Source organism: Carcharhinus amblyrhynchos, chromosome 27 (genome assembly GCF_965287045.1).
Source record: "Carcharhinus amblyrhynchos chromosome 27, sCarAmb.v2.hapA, whole genome shotgun sequence".
In the NCBI taxonomy this organism is placed as follows: Eukaryota; Metazoa; Chordata; class Chondrichthyes; order Carcharhiniformes; family Carcharhinidae; genus Carcharhinus; species Carcharhinus amblyrhynchos.
Genome location: NC_137350.1, coordinates 25350987 through 25375619, shown reverse-complemented (window position 1 = coordinate 25375619; position 24633 = coordinate 25350987). Strand labels below are relative to the sequence as shown.

The following is a 24633-nucleotide window of genomic DNA, read 5'->3' as shown; positions in this document are numbered from 1 at the left end:
CCTAAGCGCACATCTTTGGGGTGTGGGAGGAAACCGGAGCACCCGGAGGTGTTTGGGTTCTTTTAGCTTGTCAACTGTAAGGGGAAAACAACACTGGAGGTGGTGGTGTCCCACCATTTGGAAATCTAGGGAAAATATAGATTTGAATAAGGGAAGGTGAGATGAGTCGTGATTCCAACATTGGCCAGAATTTTACTGGCCCGTTCGCCATGGAAATTGGAGTGGGGGATGGGCAGGGCTTGGGGAGGTCCACTGACTTTGGGCGGGATTTTACAGTTTCAGGACGAGCGAGTCTGTAAAATTCCGCCCAGAGTGAGGGCACAAAAACGAGATCTGGAAGCTTAGGAAGAATCTACTTATCACTAAAATTAAATCATTTTCTAGCATCAAGCAATAGCTTGTGGGTAAGTAAATTATACATAAAATATTTTGACTTAAACTTTTTACCTCAATGTCAAAGCCTTAAAAGCAAAGAAACAGACAAATATCAGAGAACACATTGATGGATCCATTCCAGTAAAATGACCAGCAGAAGTGTGTTAGAAGTAGAAGATAAGAACTTCCCTCATAGTTCATGTAAAATGTTGTGTTAGGGTGAAAAGCAGAATATTACACAACACAATAGCTATACTCGCGCTTCATTGTGAGGCTCCTGTGCTGGATTACATTCAGCAAATGGCAATAAACTCCATTCCCTGTAGTCAGGCTGAGCCACTGTTTCCAATGGAAAATCCACTTGAGTACATTCAAGGAAATGTGACCAGCCAGGAATAACTAGGCACAGCTTGGTTTGTGAAAGGGCTGTATTAACAACTTTTACTTGGATTGCGCACAAGTTTTAGACGTGAGGGTGCCAAGGCAAAAAATCAACTTCCACAACTACCACTCTCTCCTCTCTTTTACTAAAGTTGGTTATACGATGTAAAACGTAAAGGTACCGTTATATCTGTCACATATCTTATGTCTTCCTATTCCTCTTCACAATACCATGAACTAAAATATCTTGACAACTTGCGATTGATTTCAGAATGGGCAGGACACTTGTCAAATTGGGCCAGCTAAAGGTTTGATTGCGTTGGCTGACTAGCATTGTTTGAACTGGATGAAATCACTACTCTAAGCCATTCATTCATTTCCACAAATGATACTTAGTGTTTCAGAGCTCGGTGTACACGTGGAACACTTTATGGCAGAGCCTTCTGGAGAAAATGGAAAATGCTTGTAATCCCTACAACGCTTGTGGGTGCGATGTGGGAATCTTACAATATCCTGTAAGTTTCTACACTCGTAATGTGCCTTTGTCCCATGGCAATATTGCTTGTAAATTTGCTTGTCAGGGTTCCCTAGCTGGCCATTGTGTAGGATGTTACATCTCGGACAAGGAGTGAATTTATCGACTGTGCGCAAGATTTTCCGGTCTTGCTGAAGTAAACGGAGTTTTGGATGGCTTGTCACATTCGGCAAAGGGGAAACCCGCTGCAACAGCGGCAGAAAATCCTGGCAATTGTTGATGTTCAACTTTACTCCGTCTTGTCCGGTCAGGGCTGGTAATCATTTCAAGTCACTCCTGAGATGATTTTGTTTGGTTTAGGAACTGTCCCGCCTGAAAAGTTGGGTGCGCATCATAGAATGATGCAGAAAGAGACTACGCAGCCCATCAAGTCCTACCTCGGCTTACCCCGTAAACCCGCGTATTTACCCCGCTAACCGCCACCCACCAACCTATATATCATGGGACACTCAGGGCAAAATCAGCATGGCCTATCAACATAACCCACTCGAGTCTTCAATCTCCACTCATTTGAATAATTATTCATTATTGAAGGTACAAACTTGATCAGTGCAGGGAGGACACACGTGGAGGTCATTTTCACTCCTGCCTATAAATAGTAGTCGTGGAAACGATCACCTGCCGAGTTTTATTTATTTCCATCAATCCGCTGGTCAAATGGTGGAGATAAAAATTCCCCCTCAAGAGGTGGGAAATGAGAATTGCGTGCCAAATAAATTTTAAAAAGACAATTGAGGGAGAGTCCAGAATGAGAGGAGGGGGGCAGCAGGGATCATAGGCTTAAAAGGCACCTCAGCCGAATATCAGTCTTTGCCAGGCCTGAAAGAACAGGTTCTAATGAAAGAAAAAGTCATAGTCTTAGGATAAGGGGTAGCAAATTTAAAACAGAGGTGAGGAGGAACTACTTCTCACAAAGGGTTGTGAATCTGTGGAATTCGCTAACCCAAAGTGCATTGAATGCTGGGACAGTGAGTAAATTTAAGGAGGAGTTAGACAGATTTTTAATTGGTAATGGATTGAAGGGTTATGGGGAGAAGACAGGAAAATGGGGATGAGGAGCATATCAGCCATGATCAAATGGCAGAGCATTCTTGATGGGCTGAATGGGCCAATTCTGCTCCTATGTCTTATGAACTTATGAAAGGAAATCCAGGTGCAGGCAAGAGACAGAGCACATGCAGCACATAACCCTGGTTTAATACAATTGATGCAGTGGTTGCACTCCTAGAAGTCAGAAAGAATGTTCCCGATGGTGGGGAAGTCCACAACTAGAGGTTATAATTTGAGGATAAGGGGTAAACCTTTTAGGACTGAAGTGAGGAGAAACTTCTTCACCCAGAGAGTGGTGAATGTGTGGAATTCACGACCACAAAAAGTAGCTGAGGCCAAAATGTTGTGAGGTTTGAAGAAGAAATTAGGGGGTAGAGGGATCAAGAGTGGCATGGTGGCAAAGTGGTTAGCATTGCTACCTCACAGCCCCAGGGACCTGGGTTCAATTCCGGCATTGGGTGTCTGTGTGGAGTTTGCACGTTCTCCCCATGCCTGCATGGGTTTCCTCCAGGTGCTCCGGTTTCCTCCCACCCTCTAAAGATGCACTGTTAGATTAATTGGCCTGCTCAATTGTCCCTTAGTGTCAGGGAGATTAGCAGGGTAAATACATAGGGTTGTGGGGATAGTGTCTGGGTGGGATTGTTGTTGTAGGCTCAATGAGCAAAATGGCCTCCTGCTGCACTGTAGGGATTCTGTATGAGGGGAGGGTGGGATTTGAATATTGAATTTGATGATCAGCCATGATTAGAACGAATGGCGGAGTAGGCTCGAAAGGTCAAATGGCCTTCTCCTGCTTCTAATTTCTATACAAGTCAGCTTTACAATGCATCCACAAGGGAGTGTATCCACATTTTACACCACTGTTGATGTTAGCGTTCCTGTTTGTTCCAGATCTGTGTTTGAAGGTTTTCGGAGTTGTCTTGCAGAAGATGGCACACCTTTGTAACAGCTTTCCTACAGACACAGACCCTGACAAGACCAGCCCCCACGCTCCTCTGAGGTAATAATGCCACGGTCTGACAAATGTGTGCCAAATCGGTTAATGCTGGTTCTCGATGACTCTGGCATGCCTTCTGCCAGAACATAGCTCTATACACTCTAACTATATAGGGTTCTGAAGAACCACCCAGCAAAAAGTGTTGGACATGCATACACAGCTCATGGCGATACCACTGAGGTTTGCTTGTGCAGTTTCTTTTGGGAAGATGTGCTTCCGTCAGCTCAGCGTTTGCCAACCTAAACCATTTCCCCTTGCTCTGTTGGTGAGGGAGCATGGCTACTGGCAGGAGGTTCAAACAGCAGCACTCAGGCAGCCTGGCCAGCTTAGCATTTCTCCATTGGCCACACCCCTCTGCCAAACACACCATTATTGGCAAATCTCGCTACACCAGTTGACTGGGGGGGGGACGAGAGATAATTGATTAGATTAAGTCTAAAGATGTGTTCCAAATGTTTAGATAATTCAAAACTGATTTCTTATGATCTAATTCATTGAATCATAAAATACCTACAGTGCAGAAGGAGGTCTTTCGGCCCCTCGAGCCTGCACCGACAGCAATCCCACCTAGGCGCTATCCCCCATAACCCCACATATTTACTCTGCTAACCCTTCTGACACAAAGGAGCAATTTAGCATGGCCAAACCACTAACCTGCAAATCTTTGGAGTGGGGAGGAGACTGGAGCACCTGGTGGCAGTCACCGGCAGAATGTGCAAACTCCACACAGGCGGTGACCCAAGGCCAGAATTGAACCCATGTTCCTGGCACTGTGAGGCAGCAGCGCTAACCTCTATGACACCCCGACGACCCTAAATTAGACGATTGTTGCCTGTGCTTCCCTTAAATCTTTGCATCGGACGAGACCCGGTGAACAAGATCAGAAAGAAAATAGCAGGAATTATTTCTCTTTTAAATTTTTTTTTATTTGGAGATTATTTGGTTAAAGATCCTGTTTTATGATACTGACATGACAACTGATCAGATGAAAGTGTGGTGGGTAATTCGGACTCCTGATGTTAAATGTAACAGATGTGCACAAGATGCAAAACACTTTTAAAATTAAAAAATATAAATATATACAAATAAATTTTTAAAAAAATGACACTTCTTGTAATTGAACTGGAATGAACATGTTTTAAAAAGCAGTCAAATATTCAGGCTGTGTGTGAATAACAATGAGGCATTGGCCATTGAATTCCTTTAATTGAGGAAACATAGTCTACTGCTCCTTATTAATCAAACTATTCAGAGTGCTGCTGAGATTATACAATAGAAACTGCCAGGAAAGGCCACTCTGTTCAGTTATATGGTCTACTTGTTTTATTTCCCCCATAATCACAATCATATCCAATTTTGTCCTCAACATTTAACTCGTAAGTACTTCATATATTCACATCAATAAAAGTGATTGCCTGCAGAAGAATCACAGGATCGCTAGACTCCAGAAGAAGGCTATTTAGCCCATCGTGTCTGCACAACACTCTCTGACAGAGTATGTTACCCAGACCCCTTACCCCCTGTCCTATCCCCCTAATCCCACATATTTACCGTGGCTAATCCCTCTAACCTGCACATTCTAGGGCACTAAGGGGCATGGCCAAGCCACCTAACCCGCACACCTTTGTAGTGTGGGAGGAAACCGGACCACCCGGAGGAAACACACACAGACACGGGAAGAATGTGCAAACTCCACAGTCACCCAAGGCCAGAATTGAACCCGGGTCCCTGACGCTGTGGGACAGCAGTGCTAACCACTGTGCCACCGTGCCGCACAAAAAGAACCCGCAGATAATATGCTGGTTTATTATTTTTAGAAGAATGGAAGTGCTGTGATAGCCAGATTGCCCAGGAATGAAAATGGAAGTTTGGATCTGCTGATCTCTTTCTCACCATGCAGCGTCCTCATTGTCCAGTGGTTGCTAATCATGGCTTTGTGCTAATGATATCACTACAGGACAAGGCAAGGAAGCAGGCCCAAAAACTACTCCAGCACAATTGGGGAGTGATCCCACTCTGTTGGCAATACTCTGCACACTCTTGCCACCTCACCAACTAGGCTAACAAGCACTCCTGGTGCAGCTTATGATGCAGTTATTCTGCACATTCTGCATTCTCACAAAGCGACATTTCATAGAATCATAGGATCCCTATAGTGCAGAAGGAGGCCATTCGGCCCATCAAGCCTGCATCAACTCCCTGATGGAGCATCTTACCTAGGCCCTATCACATAACCCCGTATATTTACACCACTAATTCCCCCCTAACCTATACATCATTGAACACTAAGGGACATATTAGCACGGGCAGTCCACCTATCCTGTAAATTTTTGGACTGTTTTAGAATGCTAGCATGAATTCAGCATCATGAACGAGCCCACCTCCAAAAAAATAGTCTTGCATCAACTCCACAGTATGGCCCCATGTGGTACTAAGCCTAACTTTTTAATCTTCATTTAAAATTAACCAGAATCGCAATACTCCTTTAAAGCAACTTGCTTTTGGCCAATGAGAGGAGCTCTGCACATATATTTCAACTATATATACATCCCCTCTGTGCGAGGGGACAGCTTCAATGGAGATTGTGGGTGGAATCTTTCAGCCCTTCCCATTGGCAGGACCATCTGTTCATAGAATCTCTACAACACAGAAGAGGCTATTTGGCCCATTGTGTCCGTACTGACTCTCCTACAAAGCAACTTATCCAGATGCTCTCCCCTGCCTTATCCCCGTGACCCCATGTATTTCATACTATTTCCCCCTAACCTACACACCTTGGGACACTAAGCAGCAATTTAACACAGTCAATCCGCCTGTGGGAGGAAAACCACACAGACACAGGGAGAAGATGCAAATTCCACACAGACACCCGAGACGGGAATTGAACCCGGGACCCTGAAGCTGTGAGGCAGCAGTGCTAACCATTGTGCCACCGTGCCACCCCACTGTGGGCTCCCTGGACTTGAACAATGGGAAATCCCACTGACGGCAGTGGGAATGGAACTTGCATTTGTTGAGTGCGTTTCCTGTAAGATGCTTCACAGGTGTGATTAGCAACAAAATTCGACGCCTCATGATTTTTAGGACAGGGGACCAAAAGTTTGGAGACAGAAGTAGATTTTAAGGATTCCGTAGTGAAAGAGATTTAAACGGGGGAATTGCAAAGCCTTAGGGCCATGGCAATCAAAGGCAGGAAGTGGAGTCGTGAAAATCGAGCCAAAACAAAAGCAGACAAGATATCAAACCTGACACATGTAGGATTACAAACCAACAGTTAAGGAGTTGAATAAATCAAGAGTTTATGCCCGGGACAGCACGGTGGTATAGCGGTTAGCACAGCTACCTCACAGTGCCAGGGATCCGGGTTTGATTCCAGGCTTGGGTCACCGTCTGTGTGGAGTCTGCACGTTCTCCCTGTATCTGCGTGGGTTTCCTCCAGGTGCACCTCCCACAGCCTTAAAGTGCTGTTTAGGTGCATTGGCCGTGCTAAATTCTCTCTCAGTGTTACCCGAACTGGCGCAGAGTGTGGCGACTAGAGGATTTTCATAATAACTTCATTGCAGTGTAAGGCCACTAATAAATAAACATTAAACTTGAACATATACATTTAACACCTGAGCTTTGATTGGCAACCAAGAGAATTGTTTCGTTTCTTTGAATTCTGCGTGGCTAATGAGTATTGCTTCCAAAAAAAAAGTAAATACTATTGAAAATAGAATTAGTAAAACTTAAACATTTCATACCATAAACCAGAGTTTTTGATTTTCAGTTTATTGAAAACTTGGTATACCATTCACGCACTCTGATACAGTTAAAGTCCTAACCTTCAAGTTTGTCGGGAACCACAGAGGCATCATCACTGTACCCTCTCAGCTGCTTCTCGTAAGTGAAACCTGCAATATAAAGAAGCAACATCATCAATTTTATTCCTGTCTGCTTCAATCTAATGCCCTGTCAATGGCAGCTCTTTTGAACGATGAAAGCTGATCCCAGGGACTGAGTGGAGGTGGGGGACATGGTGAGGATGGATGCACGGTGTCACATGGTGCAGTGAAGTTTTGAGTCTGTGATTTATGCTGCATTCATAGAACCCTACAGTGTAGAAGGAAGCCATTCAGTTCATCGAGTCTGCACCGACCACAATCCCACCCACTTATCCCCATAACCCCATGCAGTTACCCTAGCTAGTCCCCCTAACACTAAGGGGCAATTTAGAATGGCCAATCCACCTAACCCACACATCTTTGAACTGTGGGAGGAAACCAGAGGAAACCCACACAGACATAGGAAGAATGTGCAAACTCTACACAGACATGACCCAAGTTGGGAATCGAACCAAGGTCCCTGGAGCTGTGAGGCAGCAGTGCTAACCACTGTGCCACCGTGCCGCCTTTGCATTGTGGTTGAATTCAACTGTGGTACTTGTTTTTAGTAGCATTCATGAAAATGTAGTGCTTAACTTTGCAATGTTGATTGATAATTATTTACGCAGCCACTTGCTGTGTTCAAAACTCTTCAGAATAAGAATTCCAGGGTATAGAAATAGATGGGCTAGAATCTTGGCAATGATCCTCTTGGAACGTTTACAATTTTAAAGGGGAACAAATTTGACTAAAGTGTAAACAATTCTGAGCACCTGGATTGCTGAACTCCTCAGAGTATTAAACTTGCCTCTTCAAATTTGAATTGTATTCAAGTAATAGACACCAGGAGATATGTAATGTCATAATTGTTCAGTACGCCCTTCAGAATACATTACACATGTGTTATGGCTTAACTTCAAATTTGAAGTCTGGACTTTGGTGGCTACATTCATTATTTTGCCTTGACAATTACACAGATCAATTACATTCGTTATCGCTTTCTTATTGTCTGATTTATTTTGACATTGGAACTTCTATAAAAATGCAAAAGGCTACAGGGAGGGAGACAGGACAAATGAACTAAAATGAGGGAGCAGGTCAGCAGACTTTTTGTTAAATTTATCATTCAAGATGAGATTTGGAGGCAAAGTTTTACAGCCCCGATGCGACAGAGGTGAGGACGGGGCTGGAAAATGCAGTGAGCTGTTCAGAAGTCCCTCGCTGGCACGAGGGGCCTGATGTGCAATGAACTCTACTTTCATAGTATCTGAATATATGAATATGTGAGTGGACCATAGAAATGCTGACTTTGCCTATTAGATTTCTGGGCTAATTGCCAAATCGAGCACATTACCTTCAGCAGCAGGAGTAGGTCATTCAGCCACCTAGAATCATAGAATCCCTACAGTGCAGAACTGGCTGTTTGGCTCAACAGGTCTGCACTGATTGTGACAGGTTATCTGCCTCAGGCCCTCTCCCCATCCTATCCCTGTAACCTGACACATTTAATGTCATTTAAAACACATCTAAACATTCAAATCCCGTCCTTACAACACATTTAATCTATCTTAGGACATTAAGGGAGAAGTTAGAATGGTCAATCCACCTAACCTGTACATCTCTGGACTATGGGAGGAAACCGGAACACTTGGAGGAAACCCGCACAGACCAGGGGACAAAGTGCAAACTCCACACTGATGGTGACCTAAGCTGGGAATTGAACCTGGGTCCCTGGTACTGTGAGGCAATAGTGCTAACCACTGTGCTATCGTGCCGCCCACCTAGTTATATCAAGGTTGATTTGAATATTTATTTGCCTTTGATCCACGTCCTCTGATACTCTTCAGCAACAACAAAAATATATTGATCTTAGCCTGTGAAATTTCAATTAACCTAACATCCATCACCTTTCAGACAGTTTCAGATTTCCTTTGTGTGAAGAAATACTTTCTAATTTCATCCCTAAAAGGCCTAATTTGAGTTTGTCCCTAGCACTGGAATTCCTAATTGGTGAAAGTAGTGTGCATGCAGGGAAACTATCAAATCCCATAATCATTTTAGCACTGTCCAAATTATACTGTTTTCTATATTCAATTTTACTTTGGTCTTCTTTACCATATTAATGTCAACACACTATCAGAAAAACATTATTTAATCCAATACTTCAAGGTTGTGTCAATACATTTCCTTTGTAACCCTTTCAATCACAATGACTTAAGGATAACTATTTGTTTATCTTCGAATAGTGTCATGGGCTGTTTAACATAAGTTACGAAGGCAGTCAAGTTTTGATTTCTCATTCAAAGCACAGCACCTCTGGCCATTCCTTGATAACCTTGTTTGTGACCTATTGATTTAATGTATCATATTAGTCAAAAATATACCAAGTAACATTTGTCTTTTGTAATCAGAATGAACTCACACTATATAAAGACAAGGCAATTGTCTTGTGAGCTCATTCATCCATTGACACTTCCCACTGCCTCGGAAAAGTATAACCAAGGACCCCCCACACCCCGGACTTACCCTCTTCTACCTTCTTCCGTCAGCAAAAAGATACAATAGTTTAAGATTTGTTATAACTGACTCAAGAAAAGCTTCTTCCTTGCTGCCATCAAAGTCTTGAATGAACCTGTCACATATTAAGTTGATCTTTCTCTATACCTTAGCTATGACTGTAATGCTACATTCGGGGCGACACAGTGGCATAGTGGCTAGCACTCCTGCCTCACAGAGCCAGGAACCTGGGTTTGATACCCGGCTTGGGTCACAGTCTGTACAGAGTCTGCACATTCTCCCTGTGTCTGCGTGGGTTTCCCCTGGGTACTCCGGTTTCCTCCCACAGTCTGAAAGACATGTTGGTTAGGTGCATTGGCTGTGCTAAATTCTCCCTCAGAAAAGGTGGCGAAGTATTGTGTGGTCACAATAACTTCATTGCAGTATTAATGTAAGCCTACACGTGGCACTAATAAAATAAACTAAACATTCTGCATCCTCTCCTTTCTGTCTCCCCATGTACTCTATGAGTGGTATACTTTGTATAGTGCACAAGAAACAATACTTTTCACTGTATCCCAATACATGTGACAATAATAAATCAAATCAAATCAAATCATTGATATGCTTAGGCTGTAATTTCCGGTTGTCCATGCCGGTGGGATCTTCCAATGGTTCACCCCCATTGCAGGATTGCCAGCGGCAAGGGGTGCATCCAATGGGAAAGCCTGTTTTGACAGTGGTGGAACCAGAAGATGCTGCTACTGGCCAATGGCAGGCTGTCTCTGCCGCTGGTAGGTTGCGTGATAAATCCTGCCCTTATAACCATCAGCACTGCACCCTTTTGTTAGGTGACAAGAATCAGTCTCTGCAGACACAACCCAAGTTTGGAAGGACAAAATCTGCAATTCCCCTCCTAGGTGTCTTGCCACAGTTCAAATAGACAGGGAACTCAAATTTCACATGCTCACAATCTCATTTAACTGAAGTGCCAGTGAAAATAAATAGCTGCAGAATGAATATCTGAAAACGTGACACATAGAAACATAGGAAATAGGAGTAGGCCATTTGGCCCTTCAAGCCTACGCCACCATTCATTTTGATCATGGCTGATCATCAAATTCAATATCCTGATCTTGCCTTCTCTCCATATCCCTTGATCTGTTCAGCTCCATGAATAGAAACATATCTTAATGTGACCATTCTGGTGTGAGGATTTGATACATACATACCCTGCACATATCAAGGGTGATACATGCAGCATCACCCTTGAACTCAGTGTCTGTTCTGTAAGTATCTATAGGTCAACCTTCAACGAATGAGCTGAGTTAACACAGTGTGCATTATCACCAAAGAACGTCTTGAAACAATCCATCAATATCCACCCTGTAAAATTCTGCTAATTTTCTTGAACCACCCAGAAATGCTAGGGATAAAAAAACCCCATCCTTTGAGTGGTTATGAAGGGAAAGAACTTGTGTTTACCTCGCACATTGCCATGTCCTTTTTTTTTGGTAAACTTCAGTACTTTTATTCCAGCCAGAAAATCCAGTTTAAATTGGGCTCCATCCAATTCATGGTCCCCACGTAAGAGACAAACAAGGTCCAAGCTGACAGGATGAAGCACTGCACCCCCTCCCGGTCTTGATCAAATGCTTCATCTTAGCCAAAAGACTGAGACGGCTTTGAAAAATTGTATCAAGTAAAGATATGTTGAGAGAAATTTTCACACAGCGAATGGTTGCGGTCTGGAATGCGCTATCTGGAAGCGTGGTGGAGGTAGGTTCAACCGAGGCATTCAGGAGGGCAATAGACGATTACTGGAACAGAAATAATGGGTAGGATCTTCCAGTCACGCTCGCGCAAAAACTGGAAAATCCCATCTGAGGTCAAAGGACCTTTGCATTTTCTGCTCCTCTGCCTGTCTGCTACGATTTCCGTGGTGGGACAGGAAAATATTCCCTAATGTGTACGGGGGGGGGGAAGAAAGGGGAATGGCACTAAGGCATGGTAAGTCAGTACAGACAAAATGGGCCAAATGGCCTCCTTCTGTGCCTTAACAATTCTGTGATTAGCAGCCTGCAGTTATCCAAAATCAATGGTTTAAACGCAATCAATTGGATGCGGCCAAATAAATACCACAGGAGTGATGAAAAGGTAAATTCTAGAAGTCTGCTACATTTGGACGAGACTTCAAGGAACCGGGTGCATTAATTCTTGGCAAATCATAGCTGGTCCTGTTAATCAGCTATGGATCTTGGATCTACTATTATTTTTACAGAGTCACCCAACTTACTTTCCACTCTGTGCTTGCAATTCTCTTCTTTTGAATGATAACCCACCATCTGGTGTCTGTGCAAGTGAAGAGGAATTGCATTTAAACTGTGAAAAGGAAATCTCAGGTAGCAAGATCAAAATTGCTGCAGGGGCTGATTAATGAGCAGGATGCTTGGACCTATGGGCAGAGGTGGCTAGGGGCAGGCGAGAGAAGTAGCTGCGGGTTAAGGAAGGTCAACCCCACTGCTGGAAGGGAAGCAGTAACCCTCTTGGGAAGGGAAGTGGTAGCCTTGGAGGTGGAAGTTCAGGGAGCAGCACGTGGGAAAGGTAGCCAGGGCCTGAGGCTGGAAATCTACTGCTCCCTTGGCATATTAGCCAAGGTCATTTAGGGTCATGTGGACAAGGCTCAGTAAGTGGAAATGATTTGGAAGATGCCCCACTAGCACCAGCTGTTTCTCGTGTTGTCTAAAGATGGCGCAGTACATACACTAATAACAACTGCAAAGAATATTGTGTTTTATTCACAGTATTTTTTTAAAATTTACTTCCTTCAAAATGTTTACTTAAAAGTTTAATGCTGGCAGGGAGTCATCAATTAGTTCAATGCATTGAGACATCTGAAGTAATGACAGTCAATGTTATAAGTTTGCTATTGTGCTGTTAGACTCGGCAATTTCACTGTGTTAATTTGCCTGACTGTCACTATGTACATGTTGGAACATAAGAACATAGAATATTACAGCACTGGAAAAGGCCATGATGTTGTGCCGAACATGATGCCAAATTAAACTAATCCCTTCTTCCTGCCCTTGGTCCGTATCCCTCTGTTCCTTGTCTATTTACTTGCTTATCTAAAAGCCTCTTAAACACCCCTATCGTGTCTGCACCACCACCTCTGGCAGAACTTTCCAAACACCTACCATGTAAAAGATCTGCCCTTCACATCTCCTTTGAACTTTTCCCCTCTCACCTTAAGTGCATGTCCTCTAGAATTAGACATTTGAACTCTGGGACAAAAGATTCTGACTGTCAACCCTGTCTATGCCTCTCACAATTTTGTAGACTTATCAGGTCTGCGCCACTCCAGAGAAAATAATCCTAGTTAGTCCAGTCTCTCCTTATAGCTCATACCCTCTCATTCAGGCAAGGTAAACCTCTTCTGCCCTCTCTTCAAAGCCTTCCCATAATGTTGTGACCAGAATTCAATGAAATACACTCAGCGTGGCCTAACCAAAGTTTTATAAAGCTGCAACATGACATCCTGATGCTTGTACTCAATGCCCCGATCAATAAAGGCAAGCATGCAGTACAACTTCTTTACCACCCTATCTACTTGTGTGGCCACTTTCAAGGAGTCATGGACTTGAATTCCAAGATTCTGCTGTACATTAATACAGTTCAGGGTCCTTTCATTAACTGTATACTTACCCTTAACATGTGACTTCCCAAAGTGCAGCACCTCACACTTGCCCGGATTAATCTGCATCTTCCATTTCCCCGTTCATATGTGCAACTGATTTGTATCCCGCTGTATCCTTTGGCAACCTTCTACACTATCCACAACTCCACCTATCATTGTGTCATCTGCAAACTTACCAAACCACCCAACTACATTTTCTTCCAAGTCATTTATATATATATATCACATACCGTAGAGTTCCCAGTATGGATTCCTGCGGAACACCACTAGTCACAGACCTCCAGCCAGAAAAACACCCTTCCACCTCTAGTCTCTGACTTCTATGGGCAAGCCAATTCTAAAGTTTAAGTTTATTTACTGGAGTCACAAGTAGACTTACATTAACACTGCAATGAAATTACTGTGAAAATCCCCTAGTCACCACACTCCAGTGCCTGTTTGGGTACACTGAGGGGCAATTTAGCATGGCCAATATATCTAACCAGATCTTTTGGACTGTGGGAGGAAAACGGAGCATCCAGAGGAAACCCATACAGACACAAGGAGAACATACAGACTCCGCACAGACAGTGACCCAAACTGGGAATTGAACCTGGGTCCCTTGGCATTGTGAAGCAACAGTGCTAACCACTGGGCCACAGTGCCACCCGCTGAATCCAAGCGGCAAAGTCACTGTGGATCCCATGCATCTTAATCTTTTGGATGAGCTTGCCATGAGGGACCTTGTCGAGAGCCTTACTAAAATCCATGTAGATAACACCCATTGCCAATAAAAACTAAAAACTAATTCAATGAGATGGATGACTTTCCTACCCATCCTTAGTCCTGTTATAACCATGTTTTAATACTTATCTCTTTCTTAGAACATTAAACTAAGGGGCAAGCAACCTACTCAACCCACAGCAACGGCACACCTAATTCTGAGGTGCCCAGATTGTAGAACATCCGGCATTTGTAAAAAAAAAATTATCTTAATTTCCCTAAATTCGTTACAAATAATTGGCCACTGCATTAAAACGATGGGTCAGATTCTCCTGACTCCTTTCTGCGTGTTTCCCGTCGATGGGAGGTGGCGCGTTGTTTGCCGGCGGTGGGATTGTCTGGTCCGGCTGCGGTCAATGGGAATTCCCATTGATGTCACCCCAAACTGGCGGGAAACACACCGGCAGGGGCGCGATGCTGGCTGGACCAGAGAATCCCGCTGGTGTTAATGGCTGGAGAATTCTGGCCCATGTTCTTCGTTTGACTATATGGCCTAGTTTATAAATGGCCTAGTAATTAACCAATATTTAAACTTCCATTGATGTGGGGTGGAATTCTCCGCTGTGCCGCCGCTGCAAGTAGGGACAGAGAATTTGGCGCCCAGCCAAATCTCTGTTCACTGCAGCAGAATCAGAAAATTCTGAACGACTGGAAAATTTCACCCCGATCTATAAAATTCTAACAGGATTAGACAAGGTAGATGCAGGAAGCATGTTCCCGATGGTGGGGAAGTCCAAGAACCAGGGGTCACAGTCTGAGGATTCGGGGTAGATCATTTAGGATGGAGGTGAGGGGACATTTCTTCACCCAAAGAGTGGTGAGCCTGTGGAATTCATTACCACAGGAAGTAGCTGATGCCAAAACATTGAATGTATTCAAGAGGCAGCTGGATATAGCATTTGGGGCGAATGGGATCAAAGGTTATGGGGAGAAAGCAGAATTACGTTTAGGATTGTGAGTTGAACAATCAGCCATGATTGTCATGAATGGCAGAGCAGTCTCGAAGGACTGAGTGGCCTCCTCCTGGTCCTATCTTCTATGTTTCTATAAGCAGATAAGCTTTTCAGCAAACCAACATATATCTTTCTCAGGCACATCATAGAATATCTATAGTGCAGAAGGAGGCCATTTGGCCCATTGAGTCTGCACCAAGAACAATCCCACCCAAACCCCATCCTCTTAACTCCAAATATTTAGTTTGCTAGTCCCCTGACACTAAGGAGCAATTTAGCATGGCCAATTCATCTAACCCGCACATCTTTGGAGTGGGGGAGGAAACCGGAGCATCCAGAAGAAACCTCACAGACACCGGGAAAACATGCAACATAACACACAGACAGCAACAATGTTTAAAAAACTGAAAATATAGCTTCCAGTTCAGAAGATCAATTCGTTTTACGTTATTTTACCCACCAGAATTCTTGCAGTCTTTTGACAGACACCACGGTGGAATTCTCCCATTCTGGGATGAGTCCCGTGGTGGGAATGTGGATTGTTTCCCGCTGCAGAAGCCAGCAGAAAAACACACCAAATCTTCCTGACCCAATGTCTTAACTTATGCATCCGTGTGTTTTGCACCGTATTCTGTAGTAGGCAGGCCTGACGATATGTAGTGCGCTGTCCTTTTTGGGCGCCATATTGAAAAGGTGCCCAACATCACTGACTCACTATTGAAGAAAGATGGTGGACCTTCTAAAAATGAATCCGGATCTCAGGGACCACTCTGAACTGGAAGATGGACCTCCTGAGAACGAAGATGGATCTCTAAGAACATTCTGAGGCTGGGAGATGTGACCCCCGTCCAGGACACCAAATCTGGAAGGCCCACCTGCAGATGCTTCCACTGCTGTGCTACTCCGGCGTCCTGGGTTGCCATCAGCCTCCATCCTTAACTCTGGAGGCAGCCCCAGGCATTGTCTGGGTGAGTCCCGACATCTCTATACCACATTATTCCGGATGCGTTTCACTCCCGCTGGCGCTGCGGAGAATCAGGCATGAGTGGTTGGATTTCTTCTGCATCCCACTAGCGGGATACAAATGAGGGTCACATCGGTTTCCAGTGGGTTTCCTGATCTGCTGTGGTGGGCGCCAGTGGAGGGAGGATCCCACTGTAACTTCGTGTTGGCATGAAACCAATTTCTCCCACCGAATTTCACCCCCCGCCCCCGTCTACCAGTGGGGGCTCGGGACAATTCTGCCCCAATGCTGAGATCAATCAACCTTAAACAAAAATTAACTCTCGATTTATGTATCATACATGACTTCCATTCACACACCAGGATGATGCTACACCATTCACACATGACCAAAGTCTGCAGACTATTCAACACACTACATTGGCCACTGGGGGCCCATTTGATTAGTGAAGGTAATGGAGATTGCACGCTTATAGACTTTAATATACAACTGAAAAGGGCTCTAATTGCTGATGGAAAATATTAGCACTTATTCTGTGTCTGGTGTTGTGGGTAGTTACTTTGACTCTTCAGCCTTGTCCCACTCCCTCCGACAGTACTCTCTCTGATTGTGTAGTTTCTAGGATACTGATTTTTAACAAAAGGAAATGCATGGATTTTGGAATTTTTAAAATTCATTCATGGGACATGGGCATCGCTGTCTAGGCCAGCGTTTATTTTCATTGCCCATTTCTCATTACCCTTGGAAAGGTGGTGGTGAGCCAACTTCTCGAACTGCTGCAGCCCATGTGGTGTTGGTACATCCAACACTACATGGTACATGTTGGCACATCTGTTTGGGAGGGATTTCCAGGTTTTGGACAATGAAAGGGAAGGGATGGTGATTTATTTCCAAGTCAGGATGGCGATTACCCTCCCAAGCATCTTCTGTCCTTATCTTTCTAGTTGGTAGAGGTCACAGGTTTGGAAAGTGCTCTCAAAAGAGCCTTGCTGGGACTGAGATGGGACAAATTGCAACCACAACCATCTTCCTCTGTGCTAGGTATGACTCCAACCAGCGGAGTGTTTTCTCTAATTCCCACTGAGTCCAGTTTTGCTAGGGCTCCTGGGTTGACTGAAATGCAGCCAAATGTTGAATTGTTTGCGAGAGTGAGTAGGGCACTTCTGCCTGTTTTGTTATCAGTGCACAACAGAGCAATCTTCCCACTCCATCCCAACAATGTGCCTTCAGGACAGTATCAGTGTGTGTGCTCACACTCCACAAGATTTTGTGCTACTTGGTACTAGGTTGGGATATTTTTCTGCTGTGGGCTAACTGGTCGGAACCAGAGTGAGGGCACTCAAGTTCAACTTATGTTGCACTCTAATTATGTGGGCTTGGCTTAACACTAAAACCGAACGGCAAAAGGCCTGCGTCCAAACCACCAGTGTTGCCACAGGCTGATATTTTTAAAAAGTGCATCTGCTCGGGCAATATCGCTTTCAGACAACACAAGAACCTTGGATTGTGGCGTCTTCAGAGAGCTGCACACAGCACAGGTCCAAGCCATGTTTTAGATGAGACCGTATTGCATAATGGAAAGAGCGATGGCACTAACTAGAAAACACCAGTGTCGCTATGACCCCGTTCTCCAAGCGGACTAGAATGTGATGCCAATGAACTCCACCCTTTGTGGTAAATGGTCAGGCGGGTGCTGAGTGCATGATATGTTCATACGATTCCTTAGGCGTTCAATCAGGGACTACGCTGTTCATATGGAAATGAACAGCAGTGTTTAGCGCTGCTGCCTCACAGTGCCAGGGATCTGTGTTCGATTCCTGGCTTGGGTCACTGTCTGTGCAGAGTTTGCACATCCGCCCAGTGTCTGCGTGGGTTTCCTCCGGGTGCTCCGGTTTCTTCCCACTCTCCAAAGATGTGCAGGTTGGTTGACTGGCCATGCTAAGTTGACCCTGGTTTCGGGGGGGGATTAGCTGGGTGAATATGGGCACTGATCGGCCTACCTCTGACCACCCAGGGGCTTCAATGGCCTCTGGTCCCACGTTGGTGGAGACTACCAGAGATTCTCACTGGTGAAGACCTTGACAGGCGAGGAAGTTAAGTGCTAATCATGTCATTAATATTGAAATCAGCCTTGTACCTGATTTTACGGGGATAGGTTGACATTGTCGGCGGTGCAGGCTCAATGGGCCAAATGGCCTCCTTCTGTATTGTAAGGATTTTATGAGAAGGCAGTGAAATTAAACAATGATGAAGAGTCAGCAGATTTCTACTGGGATTGCAAACACTTAAGGCAGAGATAGATAGGTTCTTGATTGGTAAGGGGATCAAAAGTTACAGGGAAAAAGGCAGGAGAACAGGATTGAGAAACTTATTAGCCACGAGTGAATGGTGGAGCAGACTCGATGGGCCGAATGGTCTGATTCTGCTCCCCTATCTTATAGTCTTATGGATGATACAACTGCTCTCACTGAGTTAGAACCAACGGGATGAAGTAAAGCTACAGTTCCTGTTCTTAATTTCTATTTAGTGTTTGGACATGAGGAATGATCATCTCTTATCATCATGTAGTTCGTTACCATTCATTTCAAACTGCACAGGAAGAATAAGCAGTTGGTCATTAGGGACATGAGCCAATCCCTTCAAGGTTGCAAGGGAGAAGACTGGGAAATCTTACATTACTCCATTGGATTTGTTACAGGAACTACTGCACATCACCAACAGAAGATTTTCTCGCCCATTTCTTCAGCGTGATAGGTATTGCAAAGTATGGCACTCTGTGCATAATAAAGGTCATGTAGTTTTGCACCAGTAGTGGGGGGTGGAGCCTCAGCTCAGCTGTGAAGCTGGCTGCTGAGTTCCAGGGGCGTCATTGCGCAGGTGCTTGGATCTCCCAGCATACTGTGTACACTATGTACATGGTGTATTGGGTGATTTTCTGTCACTCCCCATCGTGGGCATCCCATACACCCTTCCCCCTCCCCCTCCCTCCCCGCCTCACCCAGACATTGCTCCCATAAACCCCCCCTCCCACCCAACCACCCAATTGCCAAACTGGCTGATTGCCCACCACCCCCTCTCCCTCACAATTGCCGCTCCAGCCAATCACACTCCCCCATGAAGAGCTTCCCCCCTACTTCCAGCCCCTACAAAGCTCCCCACCTCTCCATCAGGCTTCACTCCTTCTCAGGCCCCACCCAGTCCTGACCACCCCCGCCCCCCCCCATCCTCAGGACCCACTTCTTGGCTCAGTGGGCAGTCCCAGGGTTCCAGGCTGGCAGTGCCAGGGTGTCAGGCTGGCAATGCCCCATGGGCACTGACCAGCTTAGCTCGGAGGCTTCAATGGCCTCTGGTCCCACATTGGTGGGGACCCTCTGTGATTCTCACTGGTGAAGATCTTGATCGGTGAGGAAGTTAAGATAACATCCTGGACTCGTTAATGGCATGCTAATCATATCATTAATATTGAAATCAGACTTGTATCTGATTTTTCCCCTCTCACCCTATCTTAATAGATCTCCATGCCGATCAACTGGTGTGGAAGCCATTAAAATCATGCCCCATGGGTATGATTTTCCAATCTCGCCCCTCCTGACACTGGAAATTCCCACCCGTGGCCTTTCAACGGTCTGTCAAATTTTCCATCCCGTCTGCGATGATTCCTGCGGCAGAACTGGAAAACTGATCTCTGTGATTGGCTGCAAATTATTCAGGAAGCCGAAACACTCAAATTCCTGAAGGAGCAAAGATCGAGTCACAAGATTCACCTCACCTGTGCCTATTCATTTCATAAATACGTTTCATATACAACTTCCTGATTAAATCTGTCTTTAAACCAGCACCGTCCAACACTTGAACAACGCACTTGTGTGAAATGTCAGAAAATAATTCAGCACTCTCCAAGAGAAAAAACAAGATGTACTGTTGAATAAAAATAACAGCAAGTGCTTTAAATGTATACTGAAAAATGAAAGAAAAGGAAAGATTAATATCAAAATTGTTGCGGCCTGTAGATAAGACTGGAAAGGTCCATTGTGGTTCACCTGGCTGGTCCCAGTACATCTACACATTACACACCCCAGACATTGGATATGATTTACCTCCGAGACATCAACCATTATGAAAGGGTCATTCTGATTGGAAAAATTAATATCCTGACAGAACTTTTTTTTCTACAGCGTCTATTTATGAGGAGGCGATGGTGTAGTGGTATTGTCACTGGACTAATAATTCAGACGGCCCAAGTAATGGATCCCATCCATTTGTTGAATTTGAATTCAATAAAAATCTGGAATTAAAAGTCTTTTGATGACTATGAAACCATTGTCAAAATTGTTGCAAAAACCCCATCTGGTTCAGGGGAGGAAATCTGCCATCCTTACCTGGTCTGGCCTACCTGTGACACCAGACCCACAGCATGACTCTGAAGTACCCTTTGAAATGGCCTAGCAAGCCACTCAGTTCAAGGGTAATTAGGGATGGTGATAAATGCTGACCCAGCCAGCGACAGCCACATTACACAAATGAATAATGAAACAAAAAGTGTTTTACCTTCCACATTGCTGGACTGATTTGGATAACCTTCATTAGGCATGTACATGGAAGGACAGCCAGGAATATCTAGGGGACAGAGAAAGCATTGCTGGTTAGAGTGAGGTTCTGCAGTTTCACCAGCATATCACGAGCCTGAGTAACCTTAAACTAGTCCACTTTAAGAGACTGATCAATATGCTGACTCTCAATTCTCTGGTAGCTATTAATTCACATCAATCTGAAACAGTATAAACATGGCATCAAACACCAGCAAAAGAATAACATAAACTGCACAAATCAGGTACAAAAATGAGAGGTGTAAATTGCACTTTATTCCGTATAGCTATAATTCCACCCTTATTATTAAGCTTCATAATAATGAGACCAATTTGAGATTTATAAAACCATAAAATGCAACCATAAGCAGAATTTGACCATCCAATCATGGCTGATAAGTTTCTCAATCTTTTTATTTCAGTTATTAGTATCACAAATAGGCTTACATTAACACTGCAATGAAGTTACTGTGAAAATCCCCCAGTCGCCACACTCCGGGGCCTGTTCGGGTACACTAAGGGTGAATTTACCATGGACAGTATACCTAACCAGCACATCTTTTGGACTGTGGGAGGAAACCGGAGAACTCGGAGGAAACCCACACAGACATGGGGAGAACGTGCAGACCCCACACAGATAGTGACCCAAGCTGGGAATTGAACCTGGGTCCCTGGCGCTGTGAGACACCAGTGCTAACCACTGTGCCACGTCATCAGTAGATGGTTGAAGATTCTTTTTGTGACTGGAAGCCTGTGTCCAATGGTGTATATAGGGATCGATGCTGGGTCTCTTGCTGTTTGTAGTACACATTAATGACCTAAACATGAAAGTAGGAAGTAGGGTCAATAATTTCACAGGTGACAAGTAAATTGGTGGTGTATCGAGGAGGAAATGCCTTAGATTACAGGATAATATAGGTGGGCTGGTCAGATGGGCAGAACAGAGGCAAATGGAATTTAACCCTGAAAAGTATGAGGTGATACATTTTGGGAGGACTAACAATGCAAGGGGATACACAATGAAAGGTAGGATACTAGAAAAAACAAGAGGACCAGAGGGACTCTGGGATGCATGTCCAAAGGTCCATGAAGGCAGCAGGACAGGTAGATAAGGTGGTTAGAAGGTTAGATAGGACATTTTTCCTTATTAGGCGAGGCATAGAAGATCAGAACAGGGAGGTTATGATGGAGCTGTATAAAATATTGATTAGGTCACAGCTAGAGTATTGTGTGCTGCTCTGGCTGCCATAAGAAATGGAGAATGTGATTGCATTAGAAAGGGTGCAGAGGAGATTTGCCAAGATGTTGCCTGGGCTGGAGTATTTCACTATGAAGAGAGACTGGGGTTCTTTCCCTTAGAGCTGAGAAGGTTGAGGGAGGACAAAATTATGAGGGGTATAGACAGGGAGGAACTTTTCCTCTAAGTAAGAGCGTCAATGACTAGGGGGCATAGATTTGAGCTTTGACAAAGGGCCATCCAAACTTGAAATGTTAGCTCTATTCCCTCTTCACAGATGCTGTTACACCTACTGAGATTTTCCAGCATTTTCTGTTTTTGTGGCACAGATTTAAGGTCAGAGTCAGCAAATTAGAGGTGATTTGAGGAAAATCTTTTCATCCAGAGCATGATGGGAATCTAGAATTCATTGCCTGAAAGGGTGGTAGGAGCAGGAATATTTAGGAAGCATTTAAATGAGCTCTTGAAACACCATAGCAGACATGAGCGTTTAAATTCATTTGTGGAATGTGAGTGTCGCAGGCTAGGCTGGCTCACCCCTCATTGCCCTTTAGAAGGTGCTACTAAGCCGCCTTCTTCAACCACTGCAGCCCGTGTGGCACTGGTACATCCACACTGCTGTTAGGGAGGATATTCCGGGATTGTGTGGATCTGTGAAATCGCTCTCCATGTATTTCCCAACCACCCCTCCCCCAATTTAATCCTTTTCCTCATCCTCTGCTGCAGGCAGTGATATCAGCTAACAAAACTTAACCATTGCCAAGGTAACCATCTTGACGTCAGAGCTTGGCAAGTGAATGTTGTTATCCAGCCTGTTAGAGCAGGCTGGATAAGTGTAGCACATTGGAACCATATTGATCTCACCTAATGCCCATATATTGGAGCAGCACGGTGGCACAGTGGTTAGCACTGCTACCTCGCAGCTCCAGGGACCTGGGTTCAATTCCCAGCTTGGGAATAGTTTCCACCTTCTCCTCGTGTCTGCGTGGATTTCCTCTGGGTGCTCTGGTTTCCTCCCACGGTCTAAAGATGTGCGGGTTAGGTGGATTGGCCATCCTAAATTGCCCCTTACTATCAGGGACTAGCTAGGGTAAGTGCATTGGGTTATGGAGATAAGGCCTGGGTGGGATTGCAGTCGATGCAGACTTGATGGGCCGAATGGCCTCCTTCTGCACTGTAGGGATTATATGATTCGATATACAAGGGCTCCAGTGGCCTTCAAATAATCAGAAGCTTAATAACTACTTACTTAAATGCAGCAGTTATTCAATAGTGATTAAGATTAGTGGAACCGAAGTAGTTTCTAGTGACATAGAGACTGATTGTACACACCCACTAATACTCCTGATTAACATGAGCTTTCTCAACAGTGGGCAAACCTAGCATCATCCAGTCTTGTGGCTCAGTTACACTAGGAGGTGGCATAGTGGTGTTGTCACTAGACGAGTAATCCAGAGGCTCTGGGGACTCAGCAGAGGCTGAAATTTCAATCCAATAAAAAAAATCTGGAATTTAAGGTCTAATGTTGACCATGAAGCCATTGTTGATTGTCATAAGAACCCATCTGGTTCACTGATGTCCTTTAGGGAAGGAAATCTGCCATCCTTGCTTGGTCTGGCCAACATGTGACTCCAGATCCACAGGGATGACTGTGTTTACACTTCCCATTGCCTCAGAAAAGCAGTCAGCATAATTAAGGACCCCATGCATTCCAGGCATACTCTCTTCCACCTTCTTCTGTCAGGAAAAAGATACAAAAGTCTGAGATCGCATACCAACCAATTCAAGAACGGTTTCTTCTCGATTGCCGTCAGACTTTTCAATGGACCTACCTTACATTAAGTTGATCTGTCCCTATACCCTAGCTATGATTGTAACACTATATTCTGCACTCTCTCCTTTCCTCCTCCTCTATGTACTCTATGAATGGTATGTTTTGGTTGTACGGCACACAAGAAATAATACTTGTCACTGTTTCCAAATACATGTGACAATAATAAATCAAATCAAATTAGAAATCTTAAATGCCCTCTGAAATGGCCTCGTTCATTTCAAGGGCAATAGCAGATAGGCAACAAATTCTGGCCCATGCAACAATGGTGACAACCACTTTATTTGCCCCACACTTTCCATCGGAGCCACTTGTGGAGCCTGAATGCACATCTATTAACGACATAAATCCCTGTGGTTGTCAAAGGGTTAATTGAGTTGCGAAAATCCACATGTCTCTCCCAGTTAAAGCTGGTGCATAAACAGTTGATGTATCCATAAATCCAGACCATAAAAGGGAATCTATTCAACGCAAAGGTCACACAATAGGAAATTCCCCTCTAATAGTTTTCCATTCATAATACTTTTTCCACTAAAGACACAACACTGACCACAAATCGGAAACAAAATCAAACCTCTGCTAGATTTCAGAGGGAGTTTGTAGATCATTGCAATAAATACCGTGTACTGAAGTATAATTATAGAGCACTAGTTTAGTCATCACATAATTGTTCCATCAAACCCTTTCAAATACAACTCTGGATGAGTTCAATCTGCACAATTCACTGACTCTACAAGGGACTGCAACACAGGTTCAGGTATTGGTCTCAACAACCCTGACTTAGGAAGGTAAAAATCTGATAATATTTCAATTTTGGGAAGTCGAAGGGGCCGGGTGGGGGGGGGGGGGGGGGGGCGTGGGTGGTGCGGAGTGGGGACACGCTCAGGCAATTTTTTTTTCAAAGGA

General features: G+C 44.4%; 1 protein-coding gene across 4 annotated transcripts in view; it reads right to left on the bottom strand.

Moving 5' to 3' along the window:
- Positions 1 to 24633, bottom strand: part of etv4 (ETS variant transcription factor 4) — a 120910-nt gene that overhangs the window by 22399 nt on the left and 73878 nt on the right. For all 4 annotated transcript variants that reach the window (XM_080213941.1, XM_080213939.1, XM_080213942.1 and 1 more), the window contains 2 exons: positions 20622 to 20690; positions 7163 to 7231 (listed from right to left, as the gene is read on the bottom strand). In XM_080213941.1, the coding sequence (XP_080070067.1) occupies positions 7163 to 7231; positions 20622 to 20690 (138 nt within the window). The remainder of the gene's footprint in view (positions 1 to 7162; positions 7232 to 20621; positions 20691 to 24633) is intronic.